We start from the raw sequence: 20,787 nt of genomic DNA, 5'->3' as shown, positions 1-20,787 counted from the left end.
AAAAAAAAAGAAAGAAAAAGCACGCAGTCAGAAGTGTCACGAAAGCTCACTTCTCCCTCTATTTCTCCCTCTATAAGGCTGTGGATGCCAGAAAAGCTCTAATACCTGTTTATGGCTGCGCTCTAACGACCTTTCCATGTGGCCTAACCTGTGCGTGTGTGTGTGTGTGTGTGTGTGTGTGTGTGTGTGTGTGTGTGTGTGTGTGTGTGTGTGTGTGTGTGTGTGTGTGTGTGTGTGTGTGTGTGACCTGATCTAATAATGGCGGAAACCTGATGATAAGTCGCTGAAATATTAAAATTGTCGCTGCACCTATGCCACAAAATGATATTAAGCGTTATTATAAGCTCGTTTCGAAGTGAGGTTCGCGGTTATCTCTACGCTCACGCTCCTTGAATCTGCATGTGGTACCAGAACACTGGTATCGTTGTGTAAAGAAAAAGAAAGAAAGAAGGAAAGGAAGCAATTGTGCATATGAGGTATCGACAAAGCATGGCTTCGATTCCACCTTCGAGAGGGTTACTCGTAACTCGGGATTTTCCCAATGTCTTCCGCAGGTCACCTCGTACCGGGACCTGGTGCCCAGCAAGAGCAACGGCTCTGCGGGTCCCAGCGGCTCCACGAGCAACGGCGTGGCCAGCGGCAGCGCGAGCCCGGGCGTCCATCGCGCCAACGGCAACGCCGGCGGAGGCTCCCTCTCCTCGAGGACCCGGTACGCGACGGCCGCCGACAGCGAGCCCACGTACATCGTGGCGCACAACTCGGCGCTCAAGCGGAGCACCTCGTCCGTGTCCGGGATCATGGTGCGCGCCGTGGGCGGCGGCGGGCAGCACCACCACCAGCAGGGCGTCTACAACGCCGCCTTCAACGGAAGCCTCAACGGCTGCGTGCTGGGACCGTCGGGCGTAGACTTCTACGCGCCCAACCCGGCCCTGTGGGCCGGTCCGAGTCCCAGGTCGGAGTTCGACGCCTCCTCGTTCGCCGACCTCGTAGCCCGCGGCGGCTTGCACGCCAACGGCGGAGGAGGAGGAGGAGGACTGCTCAACGGCTACCGCAGCATGTCCCGCTCCACGTCGGAGCTGAACCGGGGAGAGCCCTGGACGACGAACGGTACGGCCGGTGCGGCCGCTGTTTCGCATTCGCCGGTGGCGAGCCCAGGGGGCCCCGTGGACTATGCGACGCAGAGCCTCGACCGACCCAAGTTCCGGCGCCACGGCGGTCGCAACAACCGCTGGGAAGTGCTGGACGTGCGGGGCTTCGGAGACGTCACCCTGGAGCGGCTCCCCGAGAGGCCCTTCCAGTACCTCAACAGGCCGGGCTCCGTGGTGCGCGGCAACGAGTCGGACACCAGCTCCAGTCACAGCATCAGGGACATCGCGCTGTGACGAGGACGGTGGTGATGACGACTGGCCGATAACCGAGCATGCGCTCGGGCGCGTGCAGAGGCGCATGGATGTGTGTGTTTTGGCGGCGCCGGCTGCTATGCATCAGTGCGTAGTGCGCCTTGTTGCGCGTCTTGACCGTCGGGCGCCGCTCGATGAGCTGCGGCGGCGCAGGACCTCGGCGTGTTCTGTCTCATCAGGAAATGTGGTGTGCGCGGTGTCTTATACGTGTGGCAGCTGTTTCGCGTGGTCACATCTGACTGTCAAGATGTAGCCGCAACGGCGAAGCATGCGCGTGCATTCGACGAGCATTAAGCATGCGTGCCGTCACTTCCGCGAGGTATAGTTTCGGAGTGTATATGCGAGCTTATTCGAGTCATCATGGAGTATATGAACGGAAGCAAGTAACACGTACGCTCTTCCGCTTTCCCACTTGTTGTTCACTCAACTTCGAGTGGCATCTTATAAAACATCGCAACGTAAGGAATACATTCTCGCCTGGGACCACCTTACAAACCTCAAAGGGCTCTTTCCCGAAGCCACGGCCAACCTATCCGGCCGTGGCGCAGTCGCGTTCACTGCAGTGAGCTTGAAGCCGTCATCAGGATGCGCTGGGCGACGGTGATCTCCGCATTTCAAGTGCCTGCTTCCATGGCCTGACGTCTGTGCATAAACTTCATCTATAGAGCAACGCTTGCGAGCAAACAGGAAAGAAGGAAACAAATTTTGTCTTTTTTCAGATGCCCACATGCAGCTCATTTTATGCCAAACTTACACAGTTCCGCCCTCACAAGAAACATGGTCCTGGCACGGTTGCGAGAACAATGGCCTTTGTCGAGGTGGAATCACTTGCGCAGCTATAATTTAACACCTTGCAATAAAAAATAGATAATTGAATAAACGCTATTTTTTATGGTTGCGCATATTATGTTGTTTTTATACAATCAGCCAATACGTGCGGTTTTCAAGGGTTGTTAATCGTGGACTGGGCTAGTGGCCTGTCAGTGATACAGCGTTGGTGCCGGCTGCTCAAAGATATAGTTAACTCAACAGCTCCAAAGTCGCTGCCAGCCTTAGGCATTTATTATTGGAATACAGTATAGCTGCTTGCCAGGCAAACAATAGAAAGGTTTAGAAGTAGCGTCCTCAAGCAGCTTTGAGTATACCCGGAAACCCAAACACCTTTGTGCGCCTTTTGGGTTCCTTCATACTCCTCTTTGCATTCTTTCGCGTACCTCGGCCGATAGCGTCACCCAACTCTGGGTCCATTATTTCTAAAATTGCAATTTGTGCACATTTAGCGCCAATGTGAGCCCGCTACAATTCAAAGTCGTCCATGCCCATTTTCTCAAGTACCTGCATACCCCGTGTTGCATTTTTACCTCGACTAGATAGCGGTGACTCAACACACTCGTCTGAGAAGAGAAGCGCTATGACGGGCTTAACGTATTTTTCAGCAGGTGACCCAAGCGACACGTCTCTAGACCGATTGGCCCGAGTGAATATCAGCGTATGGGCCGACTACCTTAACGCTTCCAACGCTGCTTAACAAGAAAGGACTGACAAACACGCGGCAGGCATGTCGTGCCTGAAAAGTAAGGATTTACTCCACCAGATGGACACGATTACAAGAGATGCTGCTTCTTTAATTCGCCATTGTTGTGCTTGCATGGTTGCCAACTGGCTGTATATAGATACATGGCTAGATATAGCGATAGAGACACTACAGCGGCCCGCAGCTCAGCAATGATATCACGTGCTCGAAATACCGACAATGCTAGCCTTGGAGACAAGGGAGCCGTATATTCGTCGTAAGTTTGTTTCGATGTCCCATCAATGCAAGCTCGCAGTGGCCCGCAGATCCATGAAAACAGCGCGCGTGTAGGGCAAGCCTTCTCCAAGAATTTCACATAAATTGGCTTGCCACGTCGTCGAAGTTTATGCGTACGTATTGCCAGAAAAACACCTTAAAGGGGCTCTAAAGAGAATAGTTAGTTTAGCTGTAATAATAAATTACCCTCCCACAATAAAAAAAGAGCCACTCTTACCGTGATAGGAGGCTGGCCAAGCCAGAACAGACGAAAAAACCAAAGATGGGTGGCGACCCCGCCTCGGAAGCTCCCGCACAATCTCGCCATGACGTCACGGATTTGGACGGCGTCTGCTTAGGTTTAGTTATTTTTTGTATTATTGATGCAGACGGACCGCGTTGTATTCTTAAGAATCCAAGAGTCCACTTGGCAAGTTTACAGAACTTTTCCTACACCCACAGCAACCCATATACGAAAATATTAGAAAATATTATAAGCCGCGTTTACATGAATGCGACAGTATGGCGCGCGTCTCATTTTTTTTTCGGTTCATAGCTGTCTTATCGCATATGCACTATATGCGACAGCGCTTACATGTGTTACATGTAACACATGTAACAGCGCTTACATGTTACCGGTGACTTTGCGCGTTCCGCCTGTGAGTGGAGGAGAGCCCCAGGCAGCGGCTGCCGTCGCTCATCCCCTATGCATGCGATGCGCCAGCGTTCGCACGCGCCGCGGACGAAACGATTTCGTGGATTGTACACCCTCTCCAGTCGCGTCAACGCGACTCGCCTACCTGGCGCATTAGCGCCGCTTACATGAAAATGCGACGCGCTAGAAATTCAGTGTGACGTTTGCGCCACGTTGACGCATTCACTTAAACGCAGCTACATACACTTTGAAATCTGTGACGTCGCGCTTGACGTATCAGCGCAAAAAAAAGAGAAGAAATCATAACAGTGATAGTCCGAGTTCGTTTTTTGTTTTTCTTCTAGTGGTCCACCTCTTGCCGCGAAATTAAAGAAAATGTAGCGTTGAAAGAGTTTTGTCGGTGTATATATTTAAGCTTATTGAGCTTCTCTTTAATGTCCCTTTAAACATCGCCAAGAAACGATATATATTATGTATAGATACTTCGCGATTCTGTACATATAATACATGTGGTTTGTCGCGGGCTCTGTTCGCAACATGGCGACACAGGCGGCGTTGTGAGCGTTTTAAGTTTAACCATGTGCGTGTGTGCGTGTGTGCCAATGACGCGTATTGTATAGCATAATGACGCGCGCGCGCTCACACCTTCGAGGCAGCAAAGAAACTTCTCTTGTCTACTTGTCACCTTGTACACTTGCCATCGTATAATTCTCCCTCGCTGTTTGACCTGTGTCTGGTGCGGTGTATATAGCCGACCGAATTTCGTTACAGTTGCATTTCTTGCCTCTCTTTTCCTTTTCATTTTCTTCCTTTCTTTCTTCTTTCATTTTTTTCTCTTTTTGTCGCATCTTCACTCTGATGAGAAGCCATGCGGAAGTGCAGAGAAAGCCCACATTTACGAAATACAGTCGAACCTCTATTTAATGAAACCCAACTTTGCGGAATTTCGATTTAACGAAGGGCTACTTTCTATTTGCCGGCGCAAACTCGTAGAGGCTAATGTGTTGCGAACCTGGGAACAACGAAGTGAACGTAGAGTTCACTTCGTTGTGTGTGTGTACATATATATATGTATATATATATATATATATATATATATATATATATATATATATATATATATATATATATATATATATATATATTCCTGCCTCGCTAAGCAACCTCAAGTTGTCGAAATTAATTCGGGCCCTTCATAGCCTATGCATTGTTGTGGGACGTAAACCCCACGATTCGATTTTGAATAAAAAGAATACCAGCTAAAGTGGAGACAAGTGGTCTTTACAAAATATGCGCACGTGGCCCCGCAGAAGTGCGCTGGTCTGTTGCTGTTGCTTCTGTGTTTCCCCTCAGCATTCGACTTGCCTGCAGTGCCTCTTCCTCAAGTTTAATTAACCGAGCGCGACTTTCGAGCTATCGGAAGCATTTATCGCAATTAAGTGGACCACCAGCAGAACTCACGCTCTGCTCTTGCCTCGTTGCAAAAGTGAATTGTGCTTCATGCTTTTATTTTTCTCGGTTTTGACGTAGTTGAGAATGCAATTTTTTTGTTGTACACTTTCGGCTGCAAAATAAAAGAATAAAAGACGTGTCTCTCGTGTATAGCACACGGCATTGCGATGTCTTTAAAGACATCGCAATACTCGCTACCAATTGGTAGCGAGTATTGGTGGAGATGTATACTCTGTATAGTTGGTTCTGATCAGTCCATTCTGCTGGCGCGCTCTCGAAGTTCCCGAAGGATCTGGTTGGTTCGGGCGCCATCCTCGCCTAGCGGCAAATTAACATAACCTTTTTCGTTCGAAAGAGCTTTCGCCATTGGCGGGCCTCATTCGCTAATAATGTGTTCAACATCGCAATTTGCTAGCATCTACGCTCACGAACAGTTTTAGCGTAAGAACTTCTTGTCAAAATGAGCCCCGTGCTTTCGAAACTTATACCCTAAGTTCCGACCGCGAATTGATATCATTGCGCTGATCATAAAGTTCTCACGTTGATCGGTAATTCTGAAGGGTGTGTGCCCGAGGGCCGTCCGTTAAGAAAACGATGCTAGCGAGAGAAATCAAGATCATCATCAGCCTATGTTTATGTCCACTGCAGGACGGAGGCCTTGCCTGCGAGCTCCAATTACCCCTGTGTTGCGCTAACTGATTCCAACTTGTGTCTGCAAATTTCCTCATTTCATCACCCCCAACCCCCAACCCCCACCCCCTTCTTTCTTCCGTCCTCGACTGCGCTTCCCTTCCCTTGGTATACCCATTCTGTAACCTAAATGGGCCACCGGTTGCCTACCCAACTCATTACATGGCCTGCCCAGCTCCATTTTTTTCTCTTAATGTCAACTAGAGTATCGGCTATCCCCGTTTGGTCTCTCATCTTGCTCTCTTCTTGTCTTCTCCTGTCTGTATAATCCTATTTTTAAACTCTTTTCTGTATCCTCTCCCCTCTATTTATGTGTACTTACTCTGAAGGTAGTGTAAATAAATAAATAAACGTTACACCTAACATTTTTCGTTCCATCGCTTTTTGCACGGTCCTTAATTAGTTTTCGAGCTTCTTTGATAACATCCAAGTTTCTGCCCCATGTGTTGGTACCGGTAGAATGCAATTATTGTACACTTTTCTTTTCAACGACAGTGGTAAGCTCCCAGTCAGGATTTGGTAATGACTGCCGTATGCACTCCAACTCCTTTATATTTTTCTGTAAATTTCCTTTTCATGATCAGAGTCCCCTGTTAGTAATCGACTTTGATAAATGTACTTCTGTACAGACTTTAGAGGCCGACTGGCGGTCATGAATTATTGTTCTCTTGCCAGGCCGTTGAACATTATCTTTCTCTTCTGCACAATAATCTTCAGTCCCACTCTTAGACTTTCTCGGTTAAAGTCCTCAATCATTTGTTGTGATTCGTCCCCAGTGTGGCTGAACAAGACAATGCCATCTGCAAACCGAATGTTGCTGAGATATTCGCCTTTGATCCTCGCTCCTAAGCCTTCCCAGTCTAATAGCTTGAATACTTCTTCTAAGCATGCACTGAATAACATTGGAGATTTTGTGTATCCTAGCCTACCCCCTTTTTGATAGGTAATTAACTTTCTACTTTTCTTGTGGAGAACCAAGGTAGCTGTGGAATCATCGTAGATATTTCACAAGATGTTCACGTGTACCTCCTGTACTCCCCTAGATTACGTAATGCCTCTAAGACTGCTGGTAGCTCTACTGAATCAAACGCCTCTTCATAATCTATGAAATCCATGGATATAGAGAGGTTGATTGTACTTCGTAGATTTTTCAATTGCCCGATTGATGACATGGATGTGATTCATTGTAGAACATCGATCTCTACCTCAAGCTAGCCTGTTCTCTTGGTTGACTGAAGTCAAGTGTTTCCCTGATTCTATTGGAAATTTGGGAATATTCAATACTGAAAGTAAGCTAATTGGCCTATAGCTTCAATTCTTTAACGTCTCCCTTCTTATGGATCAGTATAACATTGGCATTGTTCCAGCTCTCTGGTACACGTGAAGTCGTGACGCATTACGTTTCAATGGCCGCAAGCTTTTCAAGCATGATATCTCATCCATCTTTTAGTCAATCGACTGTTATTCCATCTTCTCCTGCCGCTTTTCTCCGGGTAATGTCTTGCAAGGCCCTTCTAACTTCATGGCTAGTTATAGAAAGAGCCTCTCTATCCTGTTCATCACTGCTTCGAATGAAGGTAGCGTGGCTGCTCTGGATGCCATACAGGTCAGTATAGAATTATTCTGTTTCGTTTACTACATCATCGAAATTGCTGATGCTTATTACCCTGCTTATTTTCAGTGCATACATCTTGCATTGACCTATGCCAAGTTTTGTCCTCACTGATTTCACGCTACGACCATTTTTTACTGCTTCCTCAATGTTTCCCACGTTATAATTTCGAATATCCCTTACTTCCTTCTTATTGATCAGTTTCGACAGTTCAGCGAATTCTATTTGATCTCTTTAGTTAGACATTTTCATGCTATATCTCTTCTTTATTATGTCCTTTGTTACTTGGCAGAGCTTACCTACTGGTTGCCCTGCTTCAATTGCTGCTTCTGAATAAGCCTAGTTGCAGTTTCGTTCATTATCTCTATGTTATCTTCATCTTCCTGTTCTAAAGCTACGTATTTGTCTGCGAGCACCAGCATGAATTCGTCTGCCCTTATTGTACCTCGGTTGGCCTGTCTCTTCTTTACGCATTTTATTCTTTCTTTCTTCAAATTAAGATAAATTCTAGACGTCGCTAACCTACGGTCACTGCCTTTTGCCCGACCCAATACCTCTACATCCTGCACTATGCTGGGATCGGCAAAGAGTATGAAATCTCATTCTGATGCTTTCGCATCAAATGGCCCATAGGGCGAAAAAGCCGGCGTCTGTAGCAGCGAAACGGCGCCTAAATTCCCATTGTCTGCGACGCCACTTTACGTGCGCGCCTCGACGCAGCAGAGCAAGTGAAAGGGGACACCTGCTGGCGCGCCAGGTGTTGCGTGAAGGGAGAGGGTATCGCCGCGACGCCACGTCATCCTTCGGAAAAACCTGTTCTCCGCACGTTCTTTGTCTGCGCAAACTCTCTCATATGTTCTAACTTGGCCTTGGCCATTGCTGTAAAGAAATTAACGTATAAAAAGACAGAATAAATTCGAAAGGTTGGTAATGCGACTTTTGAGCGCAGCTGCTGCTTTATTTCAACAGACAACCACATACTGCACACGCAGTGCCGAATGGAGGCAGTTCTGCGTTCCGGATTGGGCAGCGCACACCGCGATTCGCCACTACCAAGCTGGCGTTTCGGCGACGCGCCTTCGCGCCATCTTATAATGGGTAACCGCCGCGGAGAGGGGGAGGGGAGATTAGCAATTGTTATTTAATGTTTTTTTCTGAGGTGGGATGAGGAAACGGGTGGAGAACAGGGGTATTGAGTAGAAGTTACACACTCATTCACTCACAGACAGGCCTCAATGTGGCGGCACAAGGTTGGGATGGGGAGTAGAAGGGGACGAAACTCTATAACAGTCTTTCGAGTCACCGCAACGACACTGCGCCAGGTAAGGGGACGTATACGGCAAGAGTGGAGCCGGGAGTAGGACAGCCAGACGCAAGCACTGCTGGTGGCGACAAATGCCACTGATGAACGCGCCTCGCAAACGGGTAAGCGAGAGACACGGCTGAGAGCCGTACAGCGTGACGCGCAGACAAGGAGCGGAGAGCCGTGGATCACGCGCAAGGCGGCAAAGAACGCCCGCCGCCGGCAACGCGGTAGTGCCGCGACAGCGGGAGAAGGGGCGGCGCGATAGTCGCCGCAACGGCGGTGCGCGGAGGAAAGGGGCGAGAAGATAGGCGAGAACACGTTATCCGGCATTGGAGGACAAGGTGATTATTGTATGAAACTCTATCATAAGGGGAGAGCAAGACTCGCGCCGCGCGCTAGAGTTGGCAGCGGGAGCGCGCAGCTAGAGCAGCGCGCGGATGATGATCTTGGTTACGACGAGGGACGACGGCGAGGCCGATGACGACGCGAAACGCGGGAACGGGTGCCAACCGCTGGCAGTAGTGAGCTTCGAACCCAACGACCTCTTGCCCACTGATCTAAGCAGGCGTCTCCTAGATAGCAATCCTGTGCACTTCACTTTAGACATTATGCTACTTGAACCAATTATCAAGCCCAATGTGACGAAAGCGGTGAGGACAAAATCACCGTGGCTTACTCGGGAGCGTCCTCATTACATTCCATGGCAGTCGGGCAGGGTAACATGACGTCACCGATTCAGGTTCGTCGGTCTTGTGCGAACTAGGAGGTGAACGTTGGCCAATCGCCTTCTCCGTGGCCAAGCGTCTCCACGCACTCGCTTGACCGTGGAGCTCATAACTCGAAAGACCGCTCAGAGACGCTCAATGAGACATTAATTATCTCGCATTCGCAACTCATAAGTACTTCAGCGTCCTCGAATTTTCTTGTTTCCCCATGAGTGCTATCCAGGTCCACTTTCTGTGACTGCGCTCCCTAAGGAAGGTATTCTTTATTCGGAGTTTATTCCTTTCATCGTATTGTATAGCGACATCCCTCCTCTAGTGAGTCGATGCTGTAGTTGCCAATTGCTTGTTTAACAGCCTGTGTTTTCCCTATTTTTGCATTGAAGTCACCCATGACTTCTGTATACCGAGTTTGCACCTTTTTCAGTGCTGATTCAACAATTTCATAAAGCTGTTCTGTTTCTTCATCATGGTGACTGGAGGTTGGAGCGTATAGGCCTTATTCTACACCTCCCATTCAGCTTTATTACGATGACTGCTACCCTCTCATTAATGCTGTAAAACTCATCAATATTCCCCGCTATGTCCTTATGAATTATGAGTCCTATTCCGAACTGCTTTTTACCTGGTAGCCCTTTATAGCAGAGGACGTGGCCATTTGTCAGCACTGTATAGGCCTCACCAGTTCTTCTAACCTCACTAAGGCCAATAACACACCAGACAATGCCTGATAATTCCTCAAAAGACTCTGATAAGCTAGCCTTACTTGAGAGCGTGCGCGCGTTAAACATTGCCAGGTTAAGTTTCCAGGGGCGGTCTGCCCGGGCCCAGAGATTCTTAGCACCTTATGCTACGTCGCAGGTCTGACCGCCGCAAGCTTGCTCAGGTGCTCCTGATCCGCAGCCCGCAGCCGCTGGGGACAGAGGGCCATGGGTTAATTGCAGGAATCATGGTGGAGATGGGGGCCGAATTCTGCACCAGGGAGGACAGTTCCTGTCCTGGTGAGGAAGTGTCATTGTTTAAGTTTAGTGGGCCTTCCTAATTTGCTTACACCTTAACTAGAGTAACCCCACTGGCTTTCGGCAATTTGTTTTGCCGGTGTCAGGTGCCACTCCAAGCCTGGAGATGTAGCGGACTGGAGGAGGATCCGAACTTACGACCTTCAGATTGGAAGCCCGGTGTTCTACCTCTGCACGAAGCCGCCACATCGTCAATCATTTGAACAAGAATGAAACCCACACAGAAAGAAAGAAGCCGGTTTGTAATAAACTCCTAAACTAGCCGTTTGAAGGGGGGGGGGGGGGGGGGAGAGGAAAATGGGAAAGAGAAGGGTAAGTAGAAAAAAATGTCTGTGGTTTAGCTAAGGTTAAGCCCAGGATGCGAAGCATACTAAACTTTATTTTAGTTGTTGAACCACTGTTTAGCCTGGTGAACTGCTGTTGCTTGGCTATATTTGGTTCGGCTAGACGAAGAAACAACTCATGCGTTACTCTGCTTCGCCTTCAAGAGTGGAACGCGAGAGCATTCCCGCCGACCCGCCAAGGGATGTAAGACAATGGGCTACGGCGCAGCGACTACGCGCCCCGCATTGGACGCGGCGAGCGTCGAGCGACGCAGCGTTCGGCGCGGCAACGAAATGTGCGCCTGAGCAAGCGACGCATGCCTAAGCCTTAGAAACAGCTCGTTTCTAAGGCAACACCGTATTCACTGGAGGCGCTTTTGTACCGCTTTGAAGCATCGTACTCGTGGCTCAGTGGTAGCGTCTCCGTCTCACACTCCGGAGACCTTGGTTCGATTCCCACTCAGCCCATCTTGCAAGAGTTGAGCCAAAGCCACCTAGAATGTCTCCAGGAGGCATCTCACCCGTGAGTGTCTAGAAGAGGCAAGCGCAGCTGCTTATATTGGCCTCGAGCTCCACCACTGGAAAAGCTGGCGCCACCGTCGGCATGACGTGCTAGGAGGGATCACGTGGACATAGCGGCCGCGTCGGCTGCTTCGGGCGCGCCGAAACGAGCTGAAAACTAGTTTAAATTTCCTCGTACGCTGCGGTCCTCATTTAGTGGCAAAATTTTCCCGCTTCGAGTGTCTCCTTTACAATGCTTGAAAGCACTACAATAGGTAGTGGCTGCCTTTGAAGGCGCTACATGGTAGGCTACTGCTCGGTGCCGCAGGGCCGGACGCACGTAACGGAGGCCGGTGTCAGCCTTATCACACGTAGCCGCAGGACAAGGAGCTGTGTGAAGCTTGGCTCGCGAAGCATACAACCGGCAAACAGTCATCGGCTACAACTCGGGTATGCAGCAAGCACAGACGCGAGGAAGATTTCTGCTACGGCGCCTGGTCTGCGATGTTCTGAAAACGCGCACTGAGACGCTCGCCCGAGTCCGCTGGCCGACTAATCTCATGACGGTTTGGTCTATGAACTTGTCGATGCTATAGATACTGGCAAGTTCAGTGGAGTGGAAAGGCAGCTGCGGTAAGAAGCACATTTAAAAAAAGCATGGCATATGGTCATGTTTGTGTTATGAATTAATGCACTGGATTACAAGAAAGGAGCAGCGGGAAATTGCACGCTGAGAACACCGATAAACATACAGTGCGACGCAACTCGAAAAATAGCATTGAAAAGTCAAAGAAGTTAGAAGAAAAAAAAGATTGAATCGTCGCGACGGCACATCACAGTCCCCGTAGGCGTCGAAGACTCTACAATGAAATTATTTTTGAACAGCTCTGATAGCGCCCACGCAACAATGGTTGCTTGTATACTGCCAATGCTCATATTCTGCGGCCTACAGCTCATGGCACGGTGTGAAAACGCGCGCGCGGAGAAAGCGAAACAGTACGCGGACAAGCATGCAGACGCACAGTCGGTCGCTGCGAATCTGCGCGATCGCTGCATTGAGGCTTCATTCTATTACTCTCCATTTAGTTATACAAACACTATAAGAACATATTTCACATAGTTTGCTCTCAACGTTTACCTACCTTTCACGCAAGAAGCCGGTTCGGGAGACTCCATCGCGGCGACCGCGCGCAGTGGCGTTCGCTGTACGTATTCGGTAAAGAGATAGCGTCTGTAAACGACTGTGTGCTTTCAGTTTGCCCAAGATTATTATTTAGACAGTAAGAAACTTCTCTCGTTTCGAAAGTACTTACATAAATGTCCTGGAGAGCTCGCGCGTGGTGTTTTCAGTGAGCGCTGACAGCAAAACCTATGAGGAGCGCGCCACGTGATCCCTCATACTACGCCAGCGAGGCGTTTCCGATAGATGGCGACTCCGTAACTCCTCGCCGCCAATACCGCCGCGACGCCGCGAGCGACGGCGCGAGTTGGAGCCCCGTTTCTCCTCTGTCGTGACGTCACGGTGTCACGTGGCATTGAAGGCTACACCGCCGCGCCTGAGGAGCTGGGTTGAGCTCTCGTAATATGCTTCGCATAAAAAACGCCGCCTAAGTACTGTGGAAGCGCTGTGGAAGCTACGCAAGTAGCGCAGTCTCCAAATTTTATCACTCCGCGCGTTCCGTCTATGCTTCGCTTGGCGCCAGTGGCGATTGCTCGCGACGGGATGCAAATCAAAAACAACGAAAAGCAAATTGATATAAAACAACGTGCTAGCAGCCGAATGAGCGCATGGTTTGTCTGCTTCTAAGGGTAAATTCTCATTTTTATTCAGAACTGACCTTGTATAAAGAACATTTTCACAAAAATCGGTCAGAGGACACCGAACTATCTTTAAGTGCGAACGCAGCCACTGAAATAAGTATCTCTAGCCTTCACATCGTTGCACCTGATGTATCTTTTTTCTTTCTTCTTTATGTCCCCCTCTCCTTCCCCAAGGCACTGAGTAGTGCTCCCTAAAGGGCTGCAGAAAATAGCGTCTCTTCCTCTTCACAATCACACTCTCTCTCTCGGCGTCGAACGCGCACTCAGCATCTCGGCTGCGCGGGCGCACGTACTTTATCCATCGGCACTTTTTCGATGGCTTTGCCGTGCTCCCTCACGGGTTGCAGAATCAAGCGTACTTCCTTTCTTTAGATCACTATCATCATCACTTTTATATCGGCGGTGCAGTCCGAGCACCACCAACCACCGACGAAAGAGTCAACAAAAGCTATTCGCTTTAAAGTGGAAAAAGAAGAAGGCGCACCACAATACTTAACATTGCCCATAGAATGTAACCTCTACAAACGAGAGTCGACTTTGACGTGCGTTGACGTCCGGCCTTGTTGGTAAGACCGACTTAAGATTGCTTTAAGCGCATTGGCGCATTGTGTGTAGGCTCGCATTGTGTGTGTCCACTCGCTTGTCCTCGTCGTCAATGCGATTAAAGCAATCTTAAGCGGGAGAGTTTAATACCGCTGATGACAAAAATTCCATAGCGCAGCTTTCTTAGCCTCTTGTCGAGCGAAAGCTCGACCCTTCGCCAATAAAAGAAAACAATCATCGATGAACACAGGCGGAGTTTTGGCGATTCGCACTATACCTTCTTTCAGGCATTTCAAGGTGCTCTTTAGTCTTCAGATCACAGCTTCGGCGCCACGTGTGCGCCTATTTGTATACTACTGACTATACCTTGTCTGTGTGTATTTAATGGTGAGCAGCATACAGGAAAATTATTGCTTGTGCGCTTTGCAAGCACGCCAATATATATATATATATATATATATATATATATATATATATATATATATATATATATATATATATATATATATATATATATATATATATATATATATATATATATATATATATATATATATATATATATATAACCATCGCGAAAGACATCTTATTGCACATTGATTTCAAGCCTTTTCAAAATAAACTCAATAACGATCACGTAAGTTATTCATCCCGAATATGAGCTAGTAGCCCGCGCAGCTGTACTGGAAGTGGTTCGGTCACATTCTTGCCATTGGCATTCTATAGAAAGAAATTGATCTTCACCCACATGTATAGCTAGAGCTTGACAACTGGCGCTATAGTACGTTAGTTACAGTTTCGTTTGATTCTGACTTGACGGAACTCTCTGCAGACACCTTGTTCTCACCTGCACCGCTTTCATTTTACGCCTGTCGTTAAAGAGTCGTAGCGACGCCGAAGGCGCAGAAAACCGCCTTACCTTACAGTAAACATTTCCGACCGGCAAAACGAAGCAGTTTCAAGCCAGAAGATTACCATGTTACCGTACAATTGATGCGGAAACGCGGCAACACCGTATACGGAAAACACGCACACACACGCCATGCACTGCGGTATAGTACGGCAACGCCGCTGCCTTGTACCTTCTCCATCTCACTGCAATACCGCACAGAAATGCGCCATTGCTAGAACTCTCTCTAGCGTATCGATACCGCGGATATAGGTTCCACGTGAACGCACATCCCGGCGTTTACTTTCGTTCCTACTTGCGCGTGCAAATTCTCGCAGACGCTTACTCAGCGGCATGATTCTCGCTGCGCGCGAGGACCCCGCCTCCAAGAACTTTCGCACGCGATACGGGTCTCGCTGCATGGAATAAGAGGAGGCAAACACGCACAGCACGAGCAGGAGCGCGCCGCCCTCGCGCTAACTACCCAGATGTGCACGTCGAGCGCGCTGACTTGGAGCTCCGACAAGCCTTTGCTGCTCGCGCAGCTGCAACGCGTCTCTGAACCCTCTGAACTGCGAACCCGTGTCGTGTATATAGTTGTGTTGGATAACGCCCTCCGGCGCCCTGCCTGATTCGTATCGTCTGTAACACAATTAAGGACACAAGAACTCTGGTAACACGTACCCTGACTTTGAAAGGGTAAAATATGTGGAATCGTTGATGGGGACAAATACTTTTTTTACTATTCTTATTATGGGTGGAGGGGCCCGACCTTTTGTGGCCAAAACCATGAAACCAAAACTTCATGAAACAAACAATCATAGCTAACACTGTCAAATTCTCGTGTCTGATGTTTCGGTGAGTGCACAGTGTTCAAGTGTTCAACTGCGGCTTCGCATTATATATATATATATATATATTATTATATATATATTATATATATATATATATATATTATATATATATATATTATATATTATATATATATATACTGTAGAGGGTTGCAGCGAAGCAAAAAGACTCTATAGGTGCCTCATTCTAATTTGGCTGCGTCTTGGGGAAGGCGGCGAGAGAGAAAGAGAATGAAAAGGAAAGGCAGGGAGGTTAACCAGATATGAGTCTCCGGTTTGCTACCCTGCACTGGGGATGGGGGATAGGGGTTAATTAACATACACTATATAGAGGGAGAAGCCTCCGCTATAATGGTTATAATTTCAGCACAAAACAGTCAATGCAGTGCCTCCTCTATGCTGTCAGTGTTTGAGTGGTACCCTCTCGCGTGTGACGTCAGTGGGGGGGACTCCGCTGCCGTGCCACGCTCGCTCGCTACGTGAATGCAACTTGAAGCTATCGGCCGGCTGAAGTTTTTGAAATGCGAGTCTGCAGGTACCAGTATGTGCAGAATGTTCCAGGACGCTATTCCCTGCGAAACCGAACGGAGTAGTCGTCGTCACCACGCTCGGTGTGGATTGCTATACTATCCTCGTCTGCTATAGTCATCAGTGTGATCTTCGGTGGCTCACTACGTTTGCCACAGACATTCCCCATTTTGTTGTTGCCCAGCGCGTTAAGCATATCACGAAAGAAGTTTGTTGCAATTCTCGGGAAACTAGATTGCTCACTGCGATGCGTTTATGCATGCACTGCTTGTGCGGCATTGCAGCAAAATGTGGTGTGGAACGTCTAATAGAAGGATCGACAAAATTAGTGAGCAGAACGAGATTACGTAGTCTTGCGCCGCAGGACTGAGCTTCGCACAATTTTTATTTCGTATGGATTACATCCACCGTGACAAACGCGGTTCCTCCGAACCATCGATAAAGTTATTTCTATGTCTGTCTGCCAGCTTGCCCCTGCAAGCTAGTCGGCTCGGCGTCACCTTTTCTTTCCTTTCTCCTACCGAGGATATAGCGTGCACATTCTTCGGGCTAGATTCGTCCAACGATGAGAGTTAGCGCTATCGGGTAACAAAAACAGGCTAGATGCAGCCGTTCCTTAGATCACCATTTCCAGTATATCTTTATATGTAAGCGGGTTATGCGTATATAAAACTAAAACAAGAAGATTGATATGTTTAGGTTTGCTGGTACTTGACCGAATAAGTAGGAGCGCTAAACACAAGAAGAAAAAAAAAGCGGGGTGGGGAGTGGGGGAGACATGTAAAGGCAATATGCTCACAGGCTTTTCTTAATTTCTTAGCATCATATTTTTAGTATTACGCTGATAAAGTAATGTTTTCCCAATGGTTTCCGTTAATCGGAAACTGTGTTTAAGAGAAATTGTATTACGCTACTTAAAAACATAATTTTTTTTTTCTGCATCGGAAAGTGGTAATAAGATTTATTTGCAAGAAAATAGAGAAAAGCATGCTTGACGATTGGGAACGATAGCGCGCGGTGCCCGACTAATGTTCAAGTTAAACCACTTGTCGGTAAAATAACGGTACCTTTCTAATCAGAAAAGGTTTTATATATACAACACCAAATGACTGGAATCATGAGTTAACTGCAAAATTCGCAGTCGACTACAATGCCGTTTAGTCAACGCGAAATTTTACGAATGATCCTTGCGATCGTGCTTCATTTCCAAAGCATGTGTATACTCTCATTTACTCGCTCGGCGCGATGTTTTGTGACTGAGTCAGGAGATCGTGTCCCTGCCTGCGAGTTTAGACATATGAAAAAAATATATATATTAAAAAAACAAATTCTGAGTATTACCCGCCAAAACCACCATGTGATTATCAGTCACATAGTGGAGGACTACGGATTCATTTTGACCTCCTGGGGTTCGGTACCATGCACCCACATCTAACTATATACACACGAGCGTGTTTGCACTGCGCTCCCGTTGAAATGCGGCCGCTGAGGAAGCAGTCGAGTCAGCAACCTCGAGCTTAGCAGCGCAGCGCCATGCAGAGCCACTGGACCATCACATCGGGCGCTTATATGGAAGATGCATTTAGTATATAAGGTTTGTTGTCCTCATAAGGTTGGTAATAATAAAACTAACACTATAGGAAAGAATACATATATTAATTGGAGAGCGCCGTGCTACGCGAGCACGCAGTCAGAGCGCGAGGACAACTTTCTGTGGCTATGAAGGGAGAGCTACGGGAGCGGAGCTTCCGCACATTTGTTACCACGCCAAGTGGACCGCCAGTGTTTGTCAGTGCTTTTGGTTGTTGGGAGAAGACGCTGAATCGGCGCGTCTTCCACGTGCGACGGTTTCGCGTTTGCCCAAACAGGGAAGGGAAAAGCCGCAAAATAAGTAAACATTTACGTTCAGTGGTGTGTTTTGTCTTATTTAATGGCTGCTAATAAGGTGTTTATGTTAGCGTAAGCTAACGTGGATGAAAACGCGGGACTCTTTTCATAAGCGCTCTCACTTTGGCGCGATTTGCCTCCGTAGCTTTCCCTTCGTAGCCACAGAAAGTTGTGTCCAGGGAAATGCAGACGAGGGAATAGAAAGACGAGAGCGCGCGAAAAAGGTTTCTTTAGGACTAAAAATGTAAAGAAGGGACAACCGAGGAACGAACAACATTCCAGTCACGCGGACGTCGCGTCACTGGTGGTCATGTGTCTCGCTTGGCACCGAGAGGCGTGTCCTGTTTCGGTCAGAAAGCACAGAACGTCAAGGGGGTTCAGTCGGATGCAGGCAACGCGGTGAAATTTGGCAGTCCCTCCATCTAATACTGCAAAGAACGATTGGCGTATTTCGCGTGTGCACATTATTTCCCTGCGCGGCAAGAAGATGCTTCACTGTGGATTCTGACGTGGATGGTGTGAGATGTCCGCAAACACAGACGGTAAGTGTTGCTAAGTTACGGAAATTACAAGTGCGACAACGGATGGCACCGAAGATGACCGCATTACGAGCCGCGCCCGAACTGCGGGGGCCCGAATTCACTAAATCACAAAACCTTTTTTTTTTTTCGAAATAATCGCTTTTCATCGGCCAGCTTCGTTCCCTTATAACGTATGCATAACAATTAGTAGCTGACGTCTAGGTACCGGTAAACTTATCTATGTATACCGATTTATCGTATTACCTATACAGTTAGTGAGAATATAGACCCCGGTGAAGACAATTCGAAAAAGAGTATGCGGAAATATAACAGTCACCGGAAGTAGCGTTCACTCATGCAGGGAGATAAATGAAAGGTTGTGCTTTGGAAGTACGTCACTCTCACGTAGGGTCGCAATCCGTCAAAAACGCAAGTGCTGCCCCCAGACGGGAGCTTACTGCAATACTCGAAAGCGCGCCGCTCACATATGTGCTCTATAATAATACAGGAGCGCCCGCCGTGGTTGCTCAGTGGCTATGGTGTTGGGGCTGCTGAGCACGAGGTCGCGGGATCGAATCCCGGCCACGGCGGCCGCATTTCGATGGGGGCGAAATGCGAAAACACCCGTGTACTTAGATTTAGGTGCACGTTAAAGATCCATAGGTAGTCGAAACTTCCGGAGCCCTCCACTATATACGGCGTGCCTCATAATCAGAAAGTGGTTTTGGCACATAAAACCCCATAATTTTAAATTATGCAGGAGTTGTGGTGGTTCATGCACTGCAGCCACGTTTTCGACGCGAGTCCTCTGGCCTGCCCATGGTTCAGCGGAAATGCGAGCACGCGCGGGGAGAGTGACCGAACTGCCGCCGCCACCATGCCCGCCGCCTCCGCTGATATCGCCTCTCACAACCGTGCCCGGTGCTCCGGTGATATAAAAACGCTGGGTCGCTATTGTTCTTCAGCCCGTGACGGGCGCGCTCGCGTGCGTTGCGTCACAGCCGTGCAATGCGTGCACGCACGGAAGCTTTTGTCAGGCGCGTTTAACTGCCATCGTAACGGCCGAAGGTCGCGCGCGCGCGAGCGCGCGAAGTCGTGTGACCCGATCGTTGTCGCAGTTTCGTATCAGGTTCCTCTGTGTTGTCCTCTTTGTGTGCGTTTCACTTTCTCTTTCCTTCTCTAACCACACAGCCACAACGAAACAGACGTTTCGAATGGCTGAAACATCGACTGAAGCTTTTAGCGACAACATATTTTTTTTTTTTCTGAAAGGAGGAAGTCAAGGGGGTCGTGACTTCATTTTCGTTAGGAGGGTGGCATATAAGATAGCATGTATTGTTCATGCTTAAGTATTGCTTTGAAGGTAACCGCGTGTTTCGAAACACGTGCGATCTGCATAATAGGCGGGCACCGCTCTCTGCTATGTTTTATTTAGTACTGATCAGTGTAACAGCGCTCAGCCGACCTAAGCAATGATTGGCAATCCTTGATGGGGAGCGGGGGGGAGGCTTGTCGGCAGCCTCTATCCCCATTCGGGAAAATCAGTGTCTTTAATGTGGGGGAAAACTTTCCTGTAACCTGATCACTGAGGGAGGGCATACAATAAATAATTGTAGATGAATTAGATGAGACAGGGCGGTTGGGAAAAGACAACAATAAAAGCATTGTACAACGTTATCGTCTGGCCTAGACGCGTCGGCAGCAGCATTATCGGCATGCATTATTGTCGTACACATTATTTTCAGAGCACAAAGCGACAATGTTTCTGGTGCGTCATCACCAATCCACTACAGCTTATCTGCAACCCAAGGAGAAGGAGGGATCATTACGCCGCGCAGCTGGCCTTGACAAGCCGACTCTCTGTAAAGCGTACTGGCCGACAATGTTTGGCTCCCGGTAGCGTTTTTATCGATTTCAGAGCACTAAAACCTATCGCGCACTCTGACGTGACAGTGACGTGTTGGGCCGACAGTCGGACTTTAATCGCGTAGCGCAAAGCTCCCTTCTACAAGGGTGGTTGAACGTGCATGTTCGTAAGGTTGCATATTTGCTGACCACTGCGACGATCTACGTGGAAAGTAATAGAAGTTGCTCACCAAATACGCAACTTTACCAGCATACCCTTTCAGCCACCCTTGTGAAATGCATCTCTAGTACATCGGGCCCCTTTGTCTTCATTTCAAACCCTACAGTCTGATAGCCGCCCTCTCCTCGCTTCTTCTGTGGACCGTGCTCGGACTTTAGCCTTCTACATCCGCCACAATTAGCTGCCCCCTAA

The 20,787-nt window shown here is 48.3% G+C and overlaps 1 protein-coding gene and 1 long non-coding RNA gene across 3 annotated transcripts in view; one reads left to right on the top strand and one right to left on the bottom strand.

Moving 5' to 3' along the window:
* Rcd6 (Reduction in Cnn dots 6) overlaps positions 1 to 2,302 on the top strand; it is an 86,407-nt gene extending 84,105 nt beyond the window's left edge. For both annotated transcript variants that reach the window (XM_065430058.2, XM_065430057.2), the window contains exon 7: positions 555 to 2,302. In XM_065430058.2, the coding sequence (XP_065286130.1) occupies positions 555 to 1,382 (828 nt within the window). In that variant the 3' untranslated portion in view covers positions 1,383 to 2,302. The remainder of the gene's footprint in view (positions 1 to 554) is intronic.
* Positions 1 to 20,787, bottom strand: part of LOC135900613 (uncharacterized) — a 36,023-nt gene that overhangs the window by 8,557 nt on the left and 6,679 nt on the right. The window lies entirely within an intron of this gene.

The sequence above is a fragment of the Dermacentor albipictus genome, chromosome 3 (genome assembly GCF_038994185.2).
Source record: "Dermacentor albipictus isolate Rhodes 1998 colony chromosome 3, USDA_Dalb.pri_finalv2, whole genome shotgun sequence".
NCBI lineage: Eukaryota > Metazoa > Arthropoda > Arachnida > Ixodida > Ixodidae > Dermacentor > Dermacentor albipictus.
Note: the sequence above shows the minus strand (reverse complement) of the source record. Positions and strands in the feature narration are given on the sequence as shown.